This window comes from Haliotis cracherodii, unplaced genomic scaffold (assembly GCF_022045235.1).
Source record: "Haliotis cracherodii isolate W230 unplaced genomic scaffold, xgHalCrac1.p SCAF_15, whole genome shotgun sequence".
Lineage (NCBI taxonomy): Eukaryota > Metazoa > Mollusca > Gastropoda > Lepetellida > Haliotidae > Haliotis > Haliotis cracherodii.
The window spans coordinates 6,996,296-7,012,714 of NW_027266270.1; the positions used below are offsets into that span (position 1 = coordinate 6,996,296).

The 16,419-nt window shown below is 42.5% G+C and overlaps 1 protein-coding gene across 8 annotated transcripts in view; it reads right to left on the bottom strand.

Moving 5' to 3' along the window:
- The window catches only part of LOC139462207 (liprin-beta-1-like), a 167,245-nt gene that overhangs the window by 107,567 nt on the left and 43,259 nt on the right, over window positions 1-16,419 (bottom strand). For 5 of the 8 annotated variants that reach the window (XM_071243788.1, XM_071243790.1, XM_071243789.1 and 2 more), the window contains exon 4: window positions 144-335. In XM_071243788.1, coding sequence (XP_071099889.1) covers window positions 144-335 — 192 coding nt within the window. Of the gene's footprint in view, window positions 1-143; window positions 336-9,093; window positions 9,239-13,777; window positions 13,916-16,419 lie in introns of those variants that run through there. The other 3 variants (XM_071243795.1, XM_071243794.1, XM_071243791.1) reach the window with 3 other exon arrangements.

Below are 16,419 nucleotides of genomic sequence, written 5' to 3' on the forward strand. Positions count from 1 at the left end.
TCACAAGAATCAGTTCACACATTATTCCACTGTGGGGAATCAAACCCAGGCCCTCAGCATGACAGGCAATAACAGGTACAGCACCAACTGAGTGTTTCTGAAATGTGATACAATCTGAAGAATGAGAGTGAGAACTGACTTACCGCCTGAAGCATTTCTTCAGATGTGATGAGTCTGTTCCGTCTGTCGTCGAGATGCTGTTCCATGTCCCGGATTTTCTCCGACTGCGCCTCCACCTGGTCCCCAAGGACGCTCACTTGCAGCGACAAACTCGCTTTGTCCGCCTCCAGACGTCGCACACGATCTTCCGTTGTCTCAGGAAGGTATCCATTCACCTGAAGACAACAGTTACAACATGAAAACACGAAGAGGGAGCGATCGAGGGAATCAAGTTGTTTGTTTGTTGTTTAAAGCCGAACTCGGCAATATTACGGCTAAGGGACATCTGCCTGTAAACAATCTGGACCAGATTATCCCGTGATTGATATTGTGAGCAACAACCCTGAACCTGGGCACGCAATTGATGATTTCTGGTACCTCTAACATAAGGGACCCATGAACATACGGGGTAGAATAGGACTTCAGCAACCCATGCTTGTTGTAAAAGGCGATTATGCTTGTCGTAAGAGGCGATTAATGGGATCAGTGGTCAGGCTCGCTGACTTGGTTGATGCATGTCATTGATCCCAATTACGTGGATCGATGCTCATGATATTAATCACTGGATTGTCTGGTCCAGACTTGAGTATTTACAGACCGCAGTCATGTAGCTGGAATATTGCTGAGTGCAGCTTTAAACAACAAACAAACAAAAACAAACAAATCTAAGATAAGAGACACAATGATGATACAACTTAGCACAGTGAATTATGGTGTCTTACACAACTGGGCCACCTGTTCCTCAAGAATGGAGTAAGCAATGGAGCCTCTACAAGGTTTGGTAACAGCGCACAACAGTAGGCTGTTAATGGTGATGTCGGATGATGTCGGATGTCATAAAGTGAGATGACTGATGTAAATTAAATATTCTGTCAGTCTGTCTGTAAATGAGGGTCATGAAAGATGTGCTCTCATCATGAATATAAAAGTGTCATGACACAGTAGCTCACCGTGATTTGTTGCCAACAGTTTAAATGTCAACAAAGTAAGCTGTCAGCATTGTGATTAAAAAAAAAATTCCACAAAAAGGTAAATGTCACACTAAAACATGATTTGAACAAAATAGGTGTTACCAGAGGTAGAAACATACATGCCAAAGTTCAGCTCCTAAATTTCAGAGAAGTTAACACAGCAAAATATTCACTTTTGCGTCAAATATCGCAAAAGAATGTAACAAGTTGAATCCCACTATTATCTAAACAAATACCCAATTTTAATACATTTTGTACAAAAATGGCTGATTTTGGGCCGTAGATGGCCATAAAAAGATTTTTCAATAAGATTCAGTCAGGTGATACCAAAACCCATATCACCTGGATCCCCTCCCATCCCCATTTATATTCAATTTGCAGCAAAATCATTAAAACTTGGCATCAGTCTAAACGGGGCGGTGTTGACATGTTCCATTAGAATCAGAAGTATGGTGACTTGAATTAACGTCCTAAACCAGATTTTCAACAAAAATCAACAAAAATAATCACCCTCTGTGGACAATGTTCACACGACTTGTCTGTAACGACCCACCTATGACACACCCTCTCGGCCCCCTAAAATCTTCTTGATAACTGATTCAGTAAGTTGATAGCCAAACTAAGCTGGTAACTTCCTGTTTGAATAGCTAGTAATTGTTAGTATGCAGAAATATGGATGAGTCAGTATTAATTAATTATTTATTAACTGAACTATTATTCAAAGGCTGCTTCCCTTCCCTTCATTCCAAAACAGTTCACATTGAGGCTGCTGTTGTAAAACAGGGACGATACTTGACACCAGCCCCGAGCCCAGTCAAAGTTATTAACCTCCAGTGACATCATCCTATTGTTCTCCAGACAGGTTGAATCTCATAAATAGGGATGGTATAATATCCTGTGGATTGTATATAATATCCTGTGGATTGCATATAATATCCTGGGGATTTTATAAATACAACTTCCGTTTATATTGTAACATATGAATGTTTCTCGCTAGAAAATTATTTTGCTTTTGAACACAATGTAATGAAATGTAAAATCAAATGACAAATGTTTTCTTAATATTCCCACCGATCGAACACGCAACCTTCACATCTGTAGCCCAGTGAGGGTACTACGTTGACAAATCACAACGCATTGAAGAATGTATTTTTCAAGGACCATTTAAGAATGTATTTTTCAAAGACCGTATGCAAGCAACAGATATTTTACGCCCATTTCCTAAGATTCATGTAAGGAATGTTTGAAACATAATAATGTTGATAATTGTTGTTTTGAGTATAGGCTGGTAGAGCTGGAATGGGATGTGTATAGGCTGCTAGAGCTGGAATGGGATGTGTATAGGCTTCTAGAGCTGGAATGGGATGAGTATAGGCTTCAAGAGCTGAGAATGGGATTAGTATAGGCTGCTAGAGCTGGAATGGGATGCGTATAGGCTGCTAGAGCTGAGAATGGGATGTGTATAGGCTGCTAGAGCTGGAATGGGATGAGTATAGGCTGCTAGAGCTGGAATGGGATGTGTATAGGCTGCTAGAGCTGGAATGGGATGAGTATAGGCCGCTAGAGCTGGAAGGGGATGAGTATAGGCTGCTAGAGCTGAGAATGGGATGAGTATAGGCTGCTAGAGCTGAGAATGGGATGTGTATAGGCTGCTAGAGCTGGAATGGGATGAGTATAGGCCAATAAAGCTGGAATGGGAGGAGTATAGGCTGCTAGAGCTGGAATGGGATGAGTAAAGGCTGCTAGAGCTGGAATGGGATGAGTATAGGCTGCTATAGCTGGAATGGGATGTGTATAGGCTGCTAGAGCTGGAATGGGATTAGTATAGGCCGCTAGAGCTGGAATGGGATGAGTATAGGCTGCTACAGCTGGAATGGGATGTGTATAGGCTGCTAGAGCTGGAATGGGATGAGTATAGGCCGCTAGAGCTGGAAGGGGATGAGTATAGGCTGCTAGAGCTGAGAATGGAGGAGTATAGGCCGCTAGAGCTGGAATGGGATGAGTATAGGCCACTAGAGCTGGAATGGGATGAGTATAGGCTGCTAGAGCTAGAATGGGATGAGTATAGGCTGCTAGAGCTGGAATGGGATGAGTATAGGTTGCTAGAGCTGGAATGGGATGTGTATAGGCTGCTAGAGCTGACAAGGGGATGAGTATAGGCTGCTAGAGCTGGAATGGGATGAGTATAGGCTGCTAGAGCTGGAAGGGGAGGAGTATAGGCTGCTAGAGCTGGAATGGGATGATTATAGGCTGCTAGAGCTGAGAATGGGATGTGTATAGGCTGCTAGAGCTGGAATGGGATGTGTATAGGCTGCTAGAGCTGACAAGGGGATGAGTATAGGCTGCTAGAGCTGGAAGGGGATGAGTATAGGCTGCTAGTGCTGGAAGGGGATGAGTATAGGCTGCTAGAGCTGGAAGGGGATGAGTATAGGCTGGTAGAGCTGGAATGGGATGAGTATAGGCTGCTACAGCTGGAAGGGGATGAGTATAGGTTGCTAGAGCTGGAATGGGATGAGTATAGGCTGCTAGAGCTGGAAGGGGATGAGTATAGGCTGCTAGAGCTGGAAGGGGATGAGTATAGGCTGCTAGAGCTGGAAGGGGAGGAGTATAGGCTGCTAGAGCTGGAATGGGATGAGTATAGGCTGCTAGAGCTGGAAGGGGATGAGTATAGGCTGCTAGAGCTGACAAGGGGATGAGTATAGGCTGCTAGAGCTGGAATGGGATGAGTATAGGCTGCTAGAGCTGGAAGGGGAGGCGTATAGGCTGCTAGAGCTGGAAGGGGATGAGTATAGGTTGCTAGAGCTGGAATGGGATGAGTATAGGCTGCTACAGCTGGAAGGGGATGAGTATAGGCTGCTAGAGCTGAGAATGGAGGAGTATAGGCTGCTAGAGCTGGAAGGGGATGAGTATAGGCTTCAAGAGCTGAGAATGGGATGAGTATAGGCTGCTACAGCTGGAAGGGGATGAGTATAGGTTGCTAGAGCTGGAAGGGGATGAGTATAGGCTGCTACAGCTGGAATGGGATGAGTATATGCTGCTACAGCTGGAAGGGGGTGAGTTTAGGCTGCTAGAGCTGGAATGGGATGTGTATAGTCTGCTAGAGCTGGAATGGGATGAGTATAGGCTGCTAGAGCTGGAATGGGATGAGTATATGCTGCTAGAGCTGGAAGGGGGTGAGTATAGGCTGCTAGAGCTGGAATGGGAGGAGTATAGGCTGCTAGAGCTGGAATGGGATGAGTATATGCTGCTACAGCTGGAAGGGGGTGAGTATAGGCTGCTAGAGCTGGAATGGGATGAGTATAGGCTGCTAGAGCTGGAATGGGATGAGTATAGGCTGCTAGAGCTGGAATGGGAGGAGTATAGGCTGCTAGAGCTGAGAAGGGGATGAGTATAGGCTGCTAGAGCTGGAATGGGATGAGTATATGCTGCTACAGCTGGAAGGGGGTGAGTTTAGGCTGCTAGAGCTGGAATGGGATGAGTATAGGCTGCTAGAGCTGGAAGGGGATGAGTATAGGCTGCTAGAGCTGGAATGGGATGAGTATAGGCTGCTAGAGCTGGAATGGGATGAGTATAGGCTGCTAGAGCTGGAATGGGATGAGTTTAGGCTGCTAGAGCTGGAATGGGATGTGTATAGTCTGCTAGAGCTGGAATGGGAGGAGTATAGGCTGCTAGAGCTGGAAGGGAATGAGTATATGCTGCTACAGCTGGAAGGGGGTGAGTATAGGCTGCTACAGCTGGAATGGGAGGAGTATAGGCTGCTAGAGCTGGAATGGGATGAGTATATGCTGCTACAGCTGGAAGGGGGTGAGTATAGGCTGCTAGAGCTGGAATGGGATGAGTATAGGCTGCTAGAGCTGGAATGGGATGAGTATAGGCTGCTAGAGCTGGAATGGGATGAGTATAGGCTGCTAGAGCTGGAAGGGGAGGAGTATAGGCTGCTAGAGCTGGAATGGGATGTGTATAGTCTGATACAGTGTAGAAGTGGAATGGAGTGGGGATGATTGTTTTATTGACAATATATTCTCTGGTCTCTGCGAGACTAGATTGGGATTACCCCTTAATTGCCCTCCATATGCTCCACAACAAAGGCCAGAATCTCCCAACACATCTTGCTATGGAATGAGATCCTGTTACAACCGTAAGTAGAAATGATTTACGCTCCACCAAATGACCTATCTCCAGACCACCAGCACAGCCTCATTCTGCTGTCAGAAGCTTATCGAGATAAGTAATGGAAGAAGATCAAGTCTTTGAAGAGCTGAACAGGAAGATGATTTGTAGCATGTACCTAACAAAACATATCTGTGTATTTACCAGCCCTCTATTTGGCACCTAATTTGGTCCTCAAAGGAAGGAGCCAGTGATTTATCATCAAGTCAGCTAGCCGCTACCTCAAGTCAAATCTCTCGCTGACCAATTATTTCAAATATTGATCCCATTTTCTACACTTTCTTCGGCTTTGATGTTTTGATTATATTGTTTTTTCATTTTAATCAGTGAACAATAGTGGAGTGAGTGAGTATAGTTTTACGCCGCTTTTAGCATTATTCCAGCAATATCACGGCGGGTGACACCACACATGGGCTTCACACATTGTACCCATGTCGGGAATCGAACCCGGGTCTTCGGCGTGACGAGCGAACGCTTTAACCACGAGGCTACCCGACCGCCCCAGTGAACAATAGAGCCATGACACAGTTGCTTACCGGTAAAAACAACATAAGCCGAATGTTCTGTTTGTTTGTTGTTTAACTCCGCACTCAGCAATATTCCAGCTATATGATGATTGTCTATAAATAATCGAGTTTCGACAAATCAAGGGATTGATATCATAAGCAACGATCTACGTAATTGAGATATGATAATGTGCATCAACCAAGTCAGCAAGCCTGCTGTAAAAGGCAACTATGCTTGTCGTAAGAGGCGACTATTCACGAAGCCTGACCACCTGATCCCGTTAGTCACCTCCTACAACAAGCATTGTCGCCCTTTACATCAAGGATGGGTTGCTGAAGACCTAGTTTACCCCGGATCGTCATGGATCCGAATGTAATGTGTATGATGGTGTAAAGTGGTGTGTCTCATGTGAGTGTACAGCCTCCGTGGTCTAGTGGTAGAGCGTCTGCCCGGAGAGCGAAAGGTCCGGGATTCGAGCCCCGGCCGCTTCATACCAAAAGACGTTAAAAGATGGTACTTGTTGTTACCCTGTCTGGCGCTCGGCATACATAAAGGGGCCAAAACAAGGACTGGTCGGCTCAGAGTCAGTATACTGTGTCTGATTGGGGTATTCATGTTAAACTGCGGCATGGTATCTCAGTAAGCTAGCACTATAAATCGGCACCAGTCCAGACTATTACAAGCAGCCACACACACATGTAATTAAATGTGCAAGAATGTTAAACCCCAAACATCACTGTCAGCATGAAACTCCAGATGTAACATGTCAACAAATCTTGTTATCTGGTCTAAAAGGTGTTCGGTGTATTTTTGGCTTCACGTTTTAATCTACTTAATTTCATGAATTTTTTTATTTAGTAATATGTATTTTCATTTTGGCAAAACTGTGTGTAAATTGACTATAACTCACCGTTATTTACAACAACCACAATCATAGTTTGCATTTAAAAAAACCTATGAGTTTTGGGATTTTTTTCCCCCTGAAGTTGAAAACATTTATAGATAGACTGTACCCCTGGAAACAACATGTCAATAAATCAGCAGTGAAATATGTCAGTTTGACCTGTTATTACACTAATCTGGTTATGAAGAGTGGTTGTGAATTCCTGATTTAAGTTTTGTTCCTGTTTATTAATATTATTAAAACATTATTCAATATTGCACTCATGATGACACCAAAATGGGAAATGATGTGTATACTGATTGACAGATGATATCAACTAACAGTTATTTGCAGCAGCCACGATCAAATAACAGCTTCTGAGGCTTTGAAACAAACCTTAATTGTCAGAAAGTCGATACACATATCATGAAAACACCACATGGTCACAACATCAGCCATATTTGTTATTGGACTCTTGTACTCTTAATCAATAAAGTTTGCATCAATCTGTGGGAGTTTGGTTTTACGCCGCTTTTAGCAATATTCCAGCAATATCACGGCGGGGGACACCAGAAATGGACTTCACACATGGTATCCATGTCGGGAATCGAACCCGGGTCTTCGGCGTGACGAGCGAATGCTTTAACCACTAGGCTACCCGACCGCCCCCTGCATCAATCTGAGTGAGTGAGTGAGTGAGTGAGTGAGTGAGTGAGTGAGTGAGTGAGTGAGTGAGTGATATGATGGCAGCCTGTAAATAATAGAGTTTGGCACTGGAACCAGTGACTTAGCAGCTCCTGGGAGTAATGATCCACGCTGTCAGGGAATCACATGGGTATCACTCATCGTCTGACCGCTCTATCCAGTGGGGATCAATTGTTACAATAATCCCCACTGGAGAGCATGTCAAATAACTGAAGATTTTGTTAACAATAGGTAACACAATCAACCAGTTAACACAATCAACCAGGTGACACAATCAACCAGGACACACAATCAACCAGGTGACACAATCAACCAGGACACACAATCAACCAGGTGACACAATCAACCAGGTGACACAATCAACCAGGCGACACAATCAACCAGGACACACAATCAACCAGGCGACACAATCAACCAGGACACACAATCAACCAGGTGACACAATCAACCAGGTGACACAATCAACCAGGTGACACAATCAACCAGGACACACAATCAACCAGGTGACACAATCAACCAGGACACACAATCAACCAGGTGACACAATCAACCAGGTGACACAATCAACCAGGTGACACAATCAACCAGGACTCACAATCAACCAGGACACAAAATCAACCAGGTGACAAAATCAACCATTTAACACAATCAACCAGGACACACAATCAACCAGGTGACACAATCAACCAGGACACACAATCAACCAGGTGACACAATCAACCAGGTGACACAATCAACCAGGTGACACAATCAACCAGGACTCACAATCAACCAGGTGACAAAATCAACCATTTAACACAATCAACCAGGTGACAAAATCAACCATTTAACACAATCAACCATTTAACACAATCAACCATTTAACACAATCAACCAGGTGACACACAATCAACCAGGTGACACAATCAACCAGGTGACACACAATCAACCAGGTGACACAATCAACCAGGTGACACACAATCAACCAGGTGACACAATCAACCAGGTGACACACAATCAACCAGGTGACACAATCAACCAGGTAACACAATCAACAAGGACACACAATCAACCAGGACACAATCAACCAGGTGACACACAATCCACCAAGACACACAAATCAACCAGGACACAATCAACCAGGTAACACAATCATCCAGGTGACACACAATCAACCAGGCAACACAATCAACAAGGACACACAATCAACCAGGACACAATCAACCAGGTGACACACAATCCACCAAGACACACAAATCAACCAGGACACAATCAACCAGGTAACACAATCATCCAGGTAACAGCTCGGGGTACTGGGAGCCATCCTGCCCAGATCCCCACCAGGACCAACAGCATACAAGCATATCAACCACTCCATCACATCCAGAGGGGCTCCACCTGCAGCTGGGTGTCGGTGTTGATGAGTGTAAGATAGAGTCGCAGTATGCCATATGTAGCCTCCCTCCAGCAACAAACCCCTCCGCTCACATCATCACTGATGGAGATCCCACCTGTTTGCAGCAGCTAGAAATACGCGTGTATTTGCTCTCTGACAAACTCCAACTGGGGTTACGCGAACACAAGAAATACTGAAATATCCCACTGTCCAAACACCACAGCTTAAACACATGGACTAAACAAACAGACGCCGTAGCATTACGACAGGTAGGAGGACGAGGCACATGTACACACCAGCATCACATAGACATCCGTACTTACATCAGGGCAGGGGAAGCTCCGTCGATACATCCCCCTGACTTAATATCACAAAATGTATAAAAGAGGTAAAACGTCTGACGTCTGCCACAACTAGCATCATCTACGTGATGAATGAACTCCGATAAGCTTGGAGTGGCAAGGTACTCATAGCCCTATCACAGTGCTTGCTATGTAAGAATTGGGTGTGATATGACCAAAATATACAGCATGCCAACAAGAGGCTCAATGTGGTGAAGGCAGGCCACTCTACATGTGCCGTCTGCTCGCTACAGTAAGCCAAGAAAGGTGGAAGGCATTATATTGTTACGTGTGTCTGCATTACAAGGATATTTCATGTCCTTTGTATGGTAGCCAGGCTTCATGTCGAGGTAGGACTTCAGTATGAACTATATATATACACAGTTAATCTGAAGGTTATGCTGACATAAACACCCCTGTGTTTTGTAGGTAACTGACTAGCTGACTTGTTTATCGGTCTTCTTCTCTCAAGATAAGCATATCACCTAAGCGGCTTTGCTGCTCTAGGCAAATTAGTTCTGTGTCAATTTTAAACCAATCCACTTTGGAGATATTTAAAGTCAAACATCCATCCAGAAACTGTCTACCTCTTTAATTTAACTAATAACAATTATCCTTGAACATTTTACAAATTTTCCTTTCATATTCTGTGATGTTAAATTTTTCAACTGTATATTCTCACAAAGATATTGCAAGCAGGGAAAAAACTTCGAAAGCTTTCTCCAAGGAGAAATTTGTTTCTATTGGGAAACATGTTCAGTTTCCTGCAAGTTTCACCACAACTACTTACATTCACACCTAACCAAGATAAAAAGCATTTTATGACTGTCTAACTTGGCAGCCTGTCAGATTGGTTTGGTTGGGGGTGTTCAGAGGGCTTCCGACAGTATCCCGTCAGGCCAGAAGGGCCCTTGCCTCTAAATCAGTGTCGGGAATCGGAGGATACCATGGCCATATTTATAGCCAGCTTCTGAAATTACGATTGTAACAATTCTTATCTGACATATTGCCTGACAGATGCTCTTATTTTTTGCATCTTAATCAGCTTTCAGGGAAAATCAATATTATTTCCTTATAAAAGAGTAACATTATTATCAAAATGTGAACTTATGTATATTTATCGATCAGCTCAAATACTGCCACAAGACAATTAGCCGGAGGTCGCAGTGGAACCTGATATAGAATTCTTGTTGAAAGGGGCATCAAGTGCAAGGATATTTCAGCACTTTATTTATGCCGGTTTATTGCCTGCCATGTGCGGAAGTGCTCAAGGATTTTAAGCATGTTCAAGGATTTCAAGGATGTTCCAAGGATGTGACCCATAGCAATATAGTTAAATTGCAGAAATCGTGATATAAATTACAGAATCTAGTGCTTGAACGATACAGAAAGGCATGATATGATATCACAATAACAAGGTCATGATACAGAAGGACTGAGACAATAATGAGGTCACAATAGGTATCATGATACAGAAATGATCGAAAAATGATCATAATCTTTTTTAAGGTGAGGTGAAATGGGGATGAGTTATAGTGCTAGCCCACTGAGATACCATGCCGCAGTTTAACATGAATACCCCACTCAGACACAGTATACTCCGACCAGTCCTTGTTTTAGCCACTTAATGCTGAGCGCAAGGCAGGGTAACAACAAGTACCATCTTTTAATATCTTTTGGTATGACTCAGCCGGGGATCGAAAAACTGGACCTTCCACTCTCCGAGAGGATGCTCTACCACTTGTTTAGGAAACATTTCCTGCAGTGTTCTTCACTCATGCACAATAATCATTGACACGACATAATCTTAATAAAAAAGCAAGATTGAATTTAAACCTGTGAAGATCTGGGGTAGAATAGGTCTTCAGCAACCCATGCTTGCCGTAAAAGGCGACTATGCTTGTGGTAAGAGGCGACTAACGGGATCGGGTGGTCAGGCTTCCTGAATAGTCGCCTCTTACCAGAAGCATAGTTGCCTTTTACAGCAAGCATGGGTTGCTGAAGACCTATTCTACGCCAGATCTTCACGGGTGGTATAAAATTAAGATCCTGTTTGGTGATGCTCTTCAAGGTCATATAGGTAAAAGCAAGCCCTTCAAATCAAAGTGTCTATGTCCTCCTTTGACTTCAATTTGTCATCCACTTTATCAGTCCAAATTTTTACATTTCTTAAATCAAAAGTTCAGATCTTTCGAAACAAGATTGAGTATTTTATCAAAAAAACAGCAAGACATGTTTAAACATATGGCTGCACCTTGCCCATCTTTCATGGCTTGTAGATGTCCATATCTTTGAAGAAAAAGGGAGATTAACAGTTTCCACATGCATCAGGCTGACGCTATTGACACAGGGTCCGAGTGCACCACAGGTGCTCAAGTGCACCAAATGGTGCATGGAGGTCACAACCATCAGAGGTCACAAGGTCATCGAACTGCATTGTGGGTTCATTGTTTCCACCCAGCAGTCCGGTGCAGGGAATGAATTGGCCGCGTGTAGCTGCAGAAGGTTTAATGTCGCTTTACTGTTTACAACAAAAATGCTGTGTCAAGCTGTAACGTGTTATGGAGACAAAATTATTTTGACGAATCTGACAAACACTGCTGGTATTATAACTGTAGCGACTGTCACAAAATTGGTCTTTATCCCATTTGTTTTAGTATCATCATAACATAGCAAAATATGACTTACCATATTCGATGTAATAAGCACCCAGGGTGCTCTCAAAATTAGGAATAGGGGGCTCTTATTAGAATATTATTTTGGTGGAAAAAAACAGAGTTGAAAGATAATTTTTGTGATTTAAGCTGACAACCTGAAATGTTTATGTACGACAGATATATTTTTCCAGAATTAAATTGCTCATAATTAAGGGTTCATATAACACACGAGTGTGTATCATATGGGAATAAGTAAGTCTTGTGTACATTGATCAGTTGAAGGGGTGCTAATTGGGATTGTTCACTTGCCAATATATTAACAAATATCGCCCTGGGCGCTTATTGGAGCTAGGCGCTTATTACGTCGAATACGGTAACTGTTTGTATCCCCAACCATTAATGGGTGTATGCGTACAAAACAATTATCTTATTCAACATTAGAGACTATATAATGTAGGGCTGGGACGAGTCCAAATTTACTACCCCGGTACCCGACCCCACCCGACCCCACCCGGGTACCCACTGCAGGCCTCAAGAGTTGGAAACAAAATGTCTGATTGGGAACTGTTTTATCACAGCCCTGGCCAAAACTATTTAGATACATGTATCAAACGATCAGATCATGCGGCTGAAGCTTTATCTTTACTCAAACATATACAAGTCAAAGAAATGTGTGCATCGTCAGAAAGAAATGCGAGGTCGTAGATGTTTACCATCTTGGTGCTTGCAGATAGTACATAATAACCGATCTAGGGTTCAACCCATAACCACTGGATCCTGGCATAACTAAGGGATGCAACTATGCATGGCAAATTCCAACACTTTAGACCAGTGCAGGAACATTAAAGGTTGTGATATTAAATTAACCTATTCACAGACACTTAGTTACAGACACTCATGCAGACACATGGAAACACACATGTACTCCTAGCCAGTGCCTACAGTGCCTACTGTGTGTGACACCAGGTGGGTAATCCTGATCACTGTAAAAACCTTTAACTACAAGTGTGTGAGAGAGAGACAGAGAGAGAGAGAGAGAGAGAGAGAGAGAGAGAGAGAGAGAGAGAGAGAGAGAGAAGGGAAAGTGAGAGAGAGAGAAAAGGGAGAGAGAGAGAGACATAGAGAGCGAGAGAAGGGAAGGGAGAGAGAGAGAGAAAGAGAAGGGAGAGTGAGAGGAGAGAGGAAAGAGAGAGAAAAGGGAGAGAGAGAGACATAGAGAGCGAGAGAAGGGAAGGGAGAGAGAGAGGAGAGAGAAAGAAAGAGCGAAAAGTGAGACATAGAGAGAAGGGAGAGCGAGAGAAGGGAAGGGAGAGAGAGAGAGAAGGGAGAGAAAGAGACAGAGAGAGAAAAGGGAGAGTGAGAGAAGGGAGAGAGAGAGAGAGAGAGAGAGAGAGAGAGAGAGAGAGAGAGAGAGAGAGAGCATAAGGTGTAATTGTGGAGGAGAGAGGGAAAGATGGGGAGAGAGAAAGCAAACATACAGTGTAAGAGAAGAGAAAGGCAGATCATAAGGTGAAGCGAGAAAGAGGAGGGAGGGAGGGAGGGAAAGAGAGAGAGATGAGTATTTCAGTAATATTATGATGTGTCAGTGTAATGTCAAGGAATAGCCCAAAGTGATTAAGGTCTCAGACATTTACCATGTCAGTAAAACAATCATGGAGAATATATTCGTTGCATATGGAAATGAACCTCAGTGTCATAGGATTCGGGCTCAGGGATATAGCAGTGAGACAGAGAAACATGAGAGGCACAGAGCGCAAGACAGACAAGTCACAGCACACTGACTTCTCCAAACAACAGATCTACAATATGTGCTCCAATGACCAAAGCCTACTACTGTCATGACCGTGTGAGACAATTTGAACATTAACATTGTGTTACAATGTGTGATAGAACTATAACTAACACCATACACCACTTATCGTCAATCTTTGACCCAAAACAACATTTTGCTCTCCTAAAATGTCATCAACCCGGCTTTTAAACATTAAAACAAACATGAACTCTCTTACCTACATATATAAGTATATCCCAGCCATCTAGACCGTATAAAGACCACTAACATTGTGGATCCTAAGTAGATCTGGAGCTACTTATTGTGGGCCAGCCCATATGACATAGTTAAGTTTCCTGTCCAAATAATTCCTCTTTCATTCAAACAGCTAGTGTCCCGTCTTATTGTGTGATGTCAATGGGAAGATCTAGGCAGTCACACACGCACACACAGCGACACACGCTACATGTGTGTGTCTGGGTGCATAGCCCAAGGCCTGGTGATTTATCATGTCAGCTGATGGACACGGGTGTTGCGATCAAAGAGGCTTACAAACAAAAGCATTCTTTAGTCAATGGCATAGGTCATATGAAATAAGGGTATATCAACATGTACTGGAGATGGAGCAGTTTCTAAACTCTAAAAGAACACTGCAAGCAACGATTCATGCAACAGTACAAGTCTGCATTGACATTTCATAGCATGTAGATGGTTGGTATAATTTACACTAATAATTAATTTTTAAATACATGTATTTGACTATTTAGTTGTTCAGAAGGCAATCACAAAACATGATATATATCAAAAGAAGTTTTCCAGTGAAGGCGGATGTCAAGGCCACAAACAATTACTTGTTTGTTTGTTGTCACACTCCGCAATATTCCAGTTATATGACGGTGGTCTAAATAAATCGAGTCTGGACCAGATAATCCAGTGATCGACATCACGAGCATCGATCATCGCAATTGGGATTGATGACATGCATCAACCAAGTCAGTGAGTCTGACCACCAAATCGTGTTAGTCGCTTCTAGCGACAAGCATAGTCATCTTTTACAGCAATGTTCAACAACTTCCTAGCGTTCTACAACTTCCTAGCGTTCTACAACTTCTTAATGTTCTACAACTTCCTAATGTTCTACAACTTCCTAGCGTTCTACAACTTCCTAGCGTTCTACAACTTCCTAGCGTTCTACAACTTCTTAATGTTCTACAACTTCCTAATGTTCTACAACTTCCTAGCGTTCTACAACTTCCTAGCGTTCTACAACTTCTTAATGTTCTACAACTTCCTAATGTTCTACAACTTCTTAATGTTCTACAACTTCTTAATGTTCCACAACTTCCTAATGTTCTACAACTTCCTAGCGTTCTACAACTTCCTAATGTTCCACAACTTCCTAATGTTCTACAACTTCCTAATGTTCTACAACTTCCTAGCGTTCTACAACTTCCTAATGTTCCACAACTTCCTAATGTTCTACAACTTCCTAGCGTTCTACAACTTCCTAATGTTCCACAACTTCCTAATGTTCTACAACTTCCTAGCGTTCTACAACTTCCTAGCGTTCTACAACTTCCTAATGTTCCACATTTTCCTAATGTTCCACAACTTCTTAAAGTTCTACAACTTCCTAATGTTCTACAACTTCCTAGCGTTATTCAACTTCCTAATGTTCTACAAATTCTTGATGCCAATAAAAAACATGTGATTATAACAGAATCAGCTTTCCACAAGGCCAGATCAACTCTTGTTGGTTTTCATATCTGGGTAGTTGGGATTTCAACCATAATTACAGGTGTCTGGCACAGGAAGTAATGTTATCTGTGAATGCCAAACCAATCAAGCTCAGAAACACAAGTAATAGTCTTACCAAAGCTGACACCATCAATATATATATTTGATAAGATCTGGGCAGTACTTCAAATAGTAACTCAATGCTCTGGAGAACAAGCCACACGCCCTTCAGATAAGATGAGAAGCCATTCCTCGCCAGGAAATCCATCTGCCCTGTATGGTCTATTTTAAGCCCTGCCTTCAACTCTCGGAAGGAAATTACTGGCCAATTAAAGACCGGACATGCATGCACAAAGAGTAATGTTGCATGCTGCCCGTAGACCGACAGCAGGTATATCAGAGGGCATCCTACCGCTACCCTGTTCCTATAGCATGTGCCATACCTGAATGCCGTGCCATGTTTACCATATTACAGGTGAATGTCTTTGAGAGCCAGACATGTAGAAGGGCAGAGTCTATATACAGATAACACACTGAGCTTCAGGAAGACCACAACATGAGACTTTTCTCACAGTAATTGTTTCTTTTGTTATCAAATGGAATGTGGACGGTGCATGTTACACTTCAGACAGATAATGACATCCTTCCCATATAGGTGTCATTTTCATTCGTAAAAGACATGAAATATAAGAATACCTAGACCTCACAACAAAATATATTTCTGTAGTTAATGAACAGAATATAAAAAAAGAAAGACCTCTATCAAATACTTATTCACATAATTAGTCACATCACTCTCTACATCCCACAAAATGAATATTTATACAAACATTTCTAAATAATAAGTGAAGAAATTTCAATGCAAAACAATAAACATAATTATCCTAATAAATTCCAATACAAGAAATTATTGACTGATGAAAAATTACACACAGAAATATCTACAATACAGATTAAAGACATAATGTCATAATTCATGACAATATTCATATGTATTGTAAAAATGGTATTCACTTCACAAATTCATCAGTGATCATTAAATATCAGGTCATTACAAAGCAACAGAAATCTGAAGCAATTCTCTATCATGTAGGTGTATTCAGACATTCCTGCAACTCCAATTACTAAAAGTCTGCTACCTGT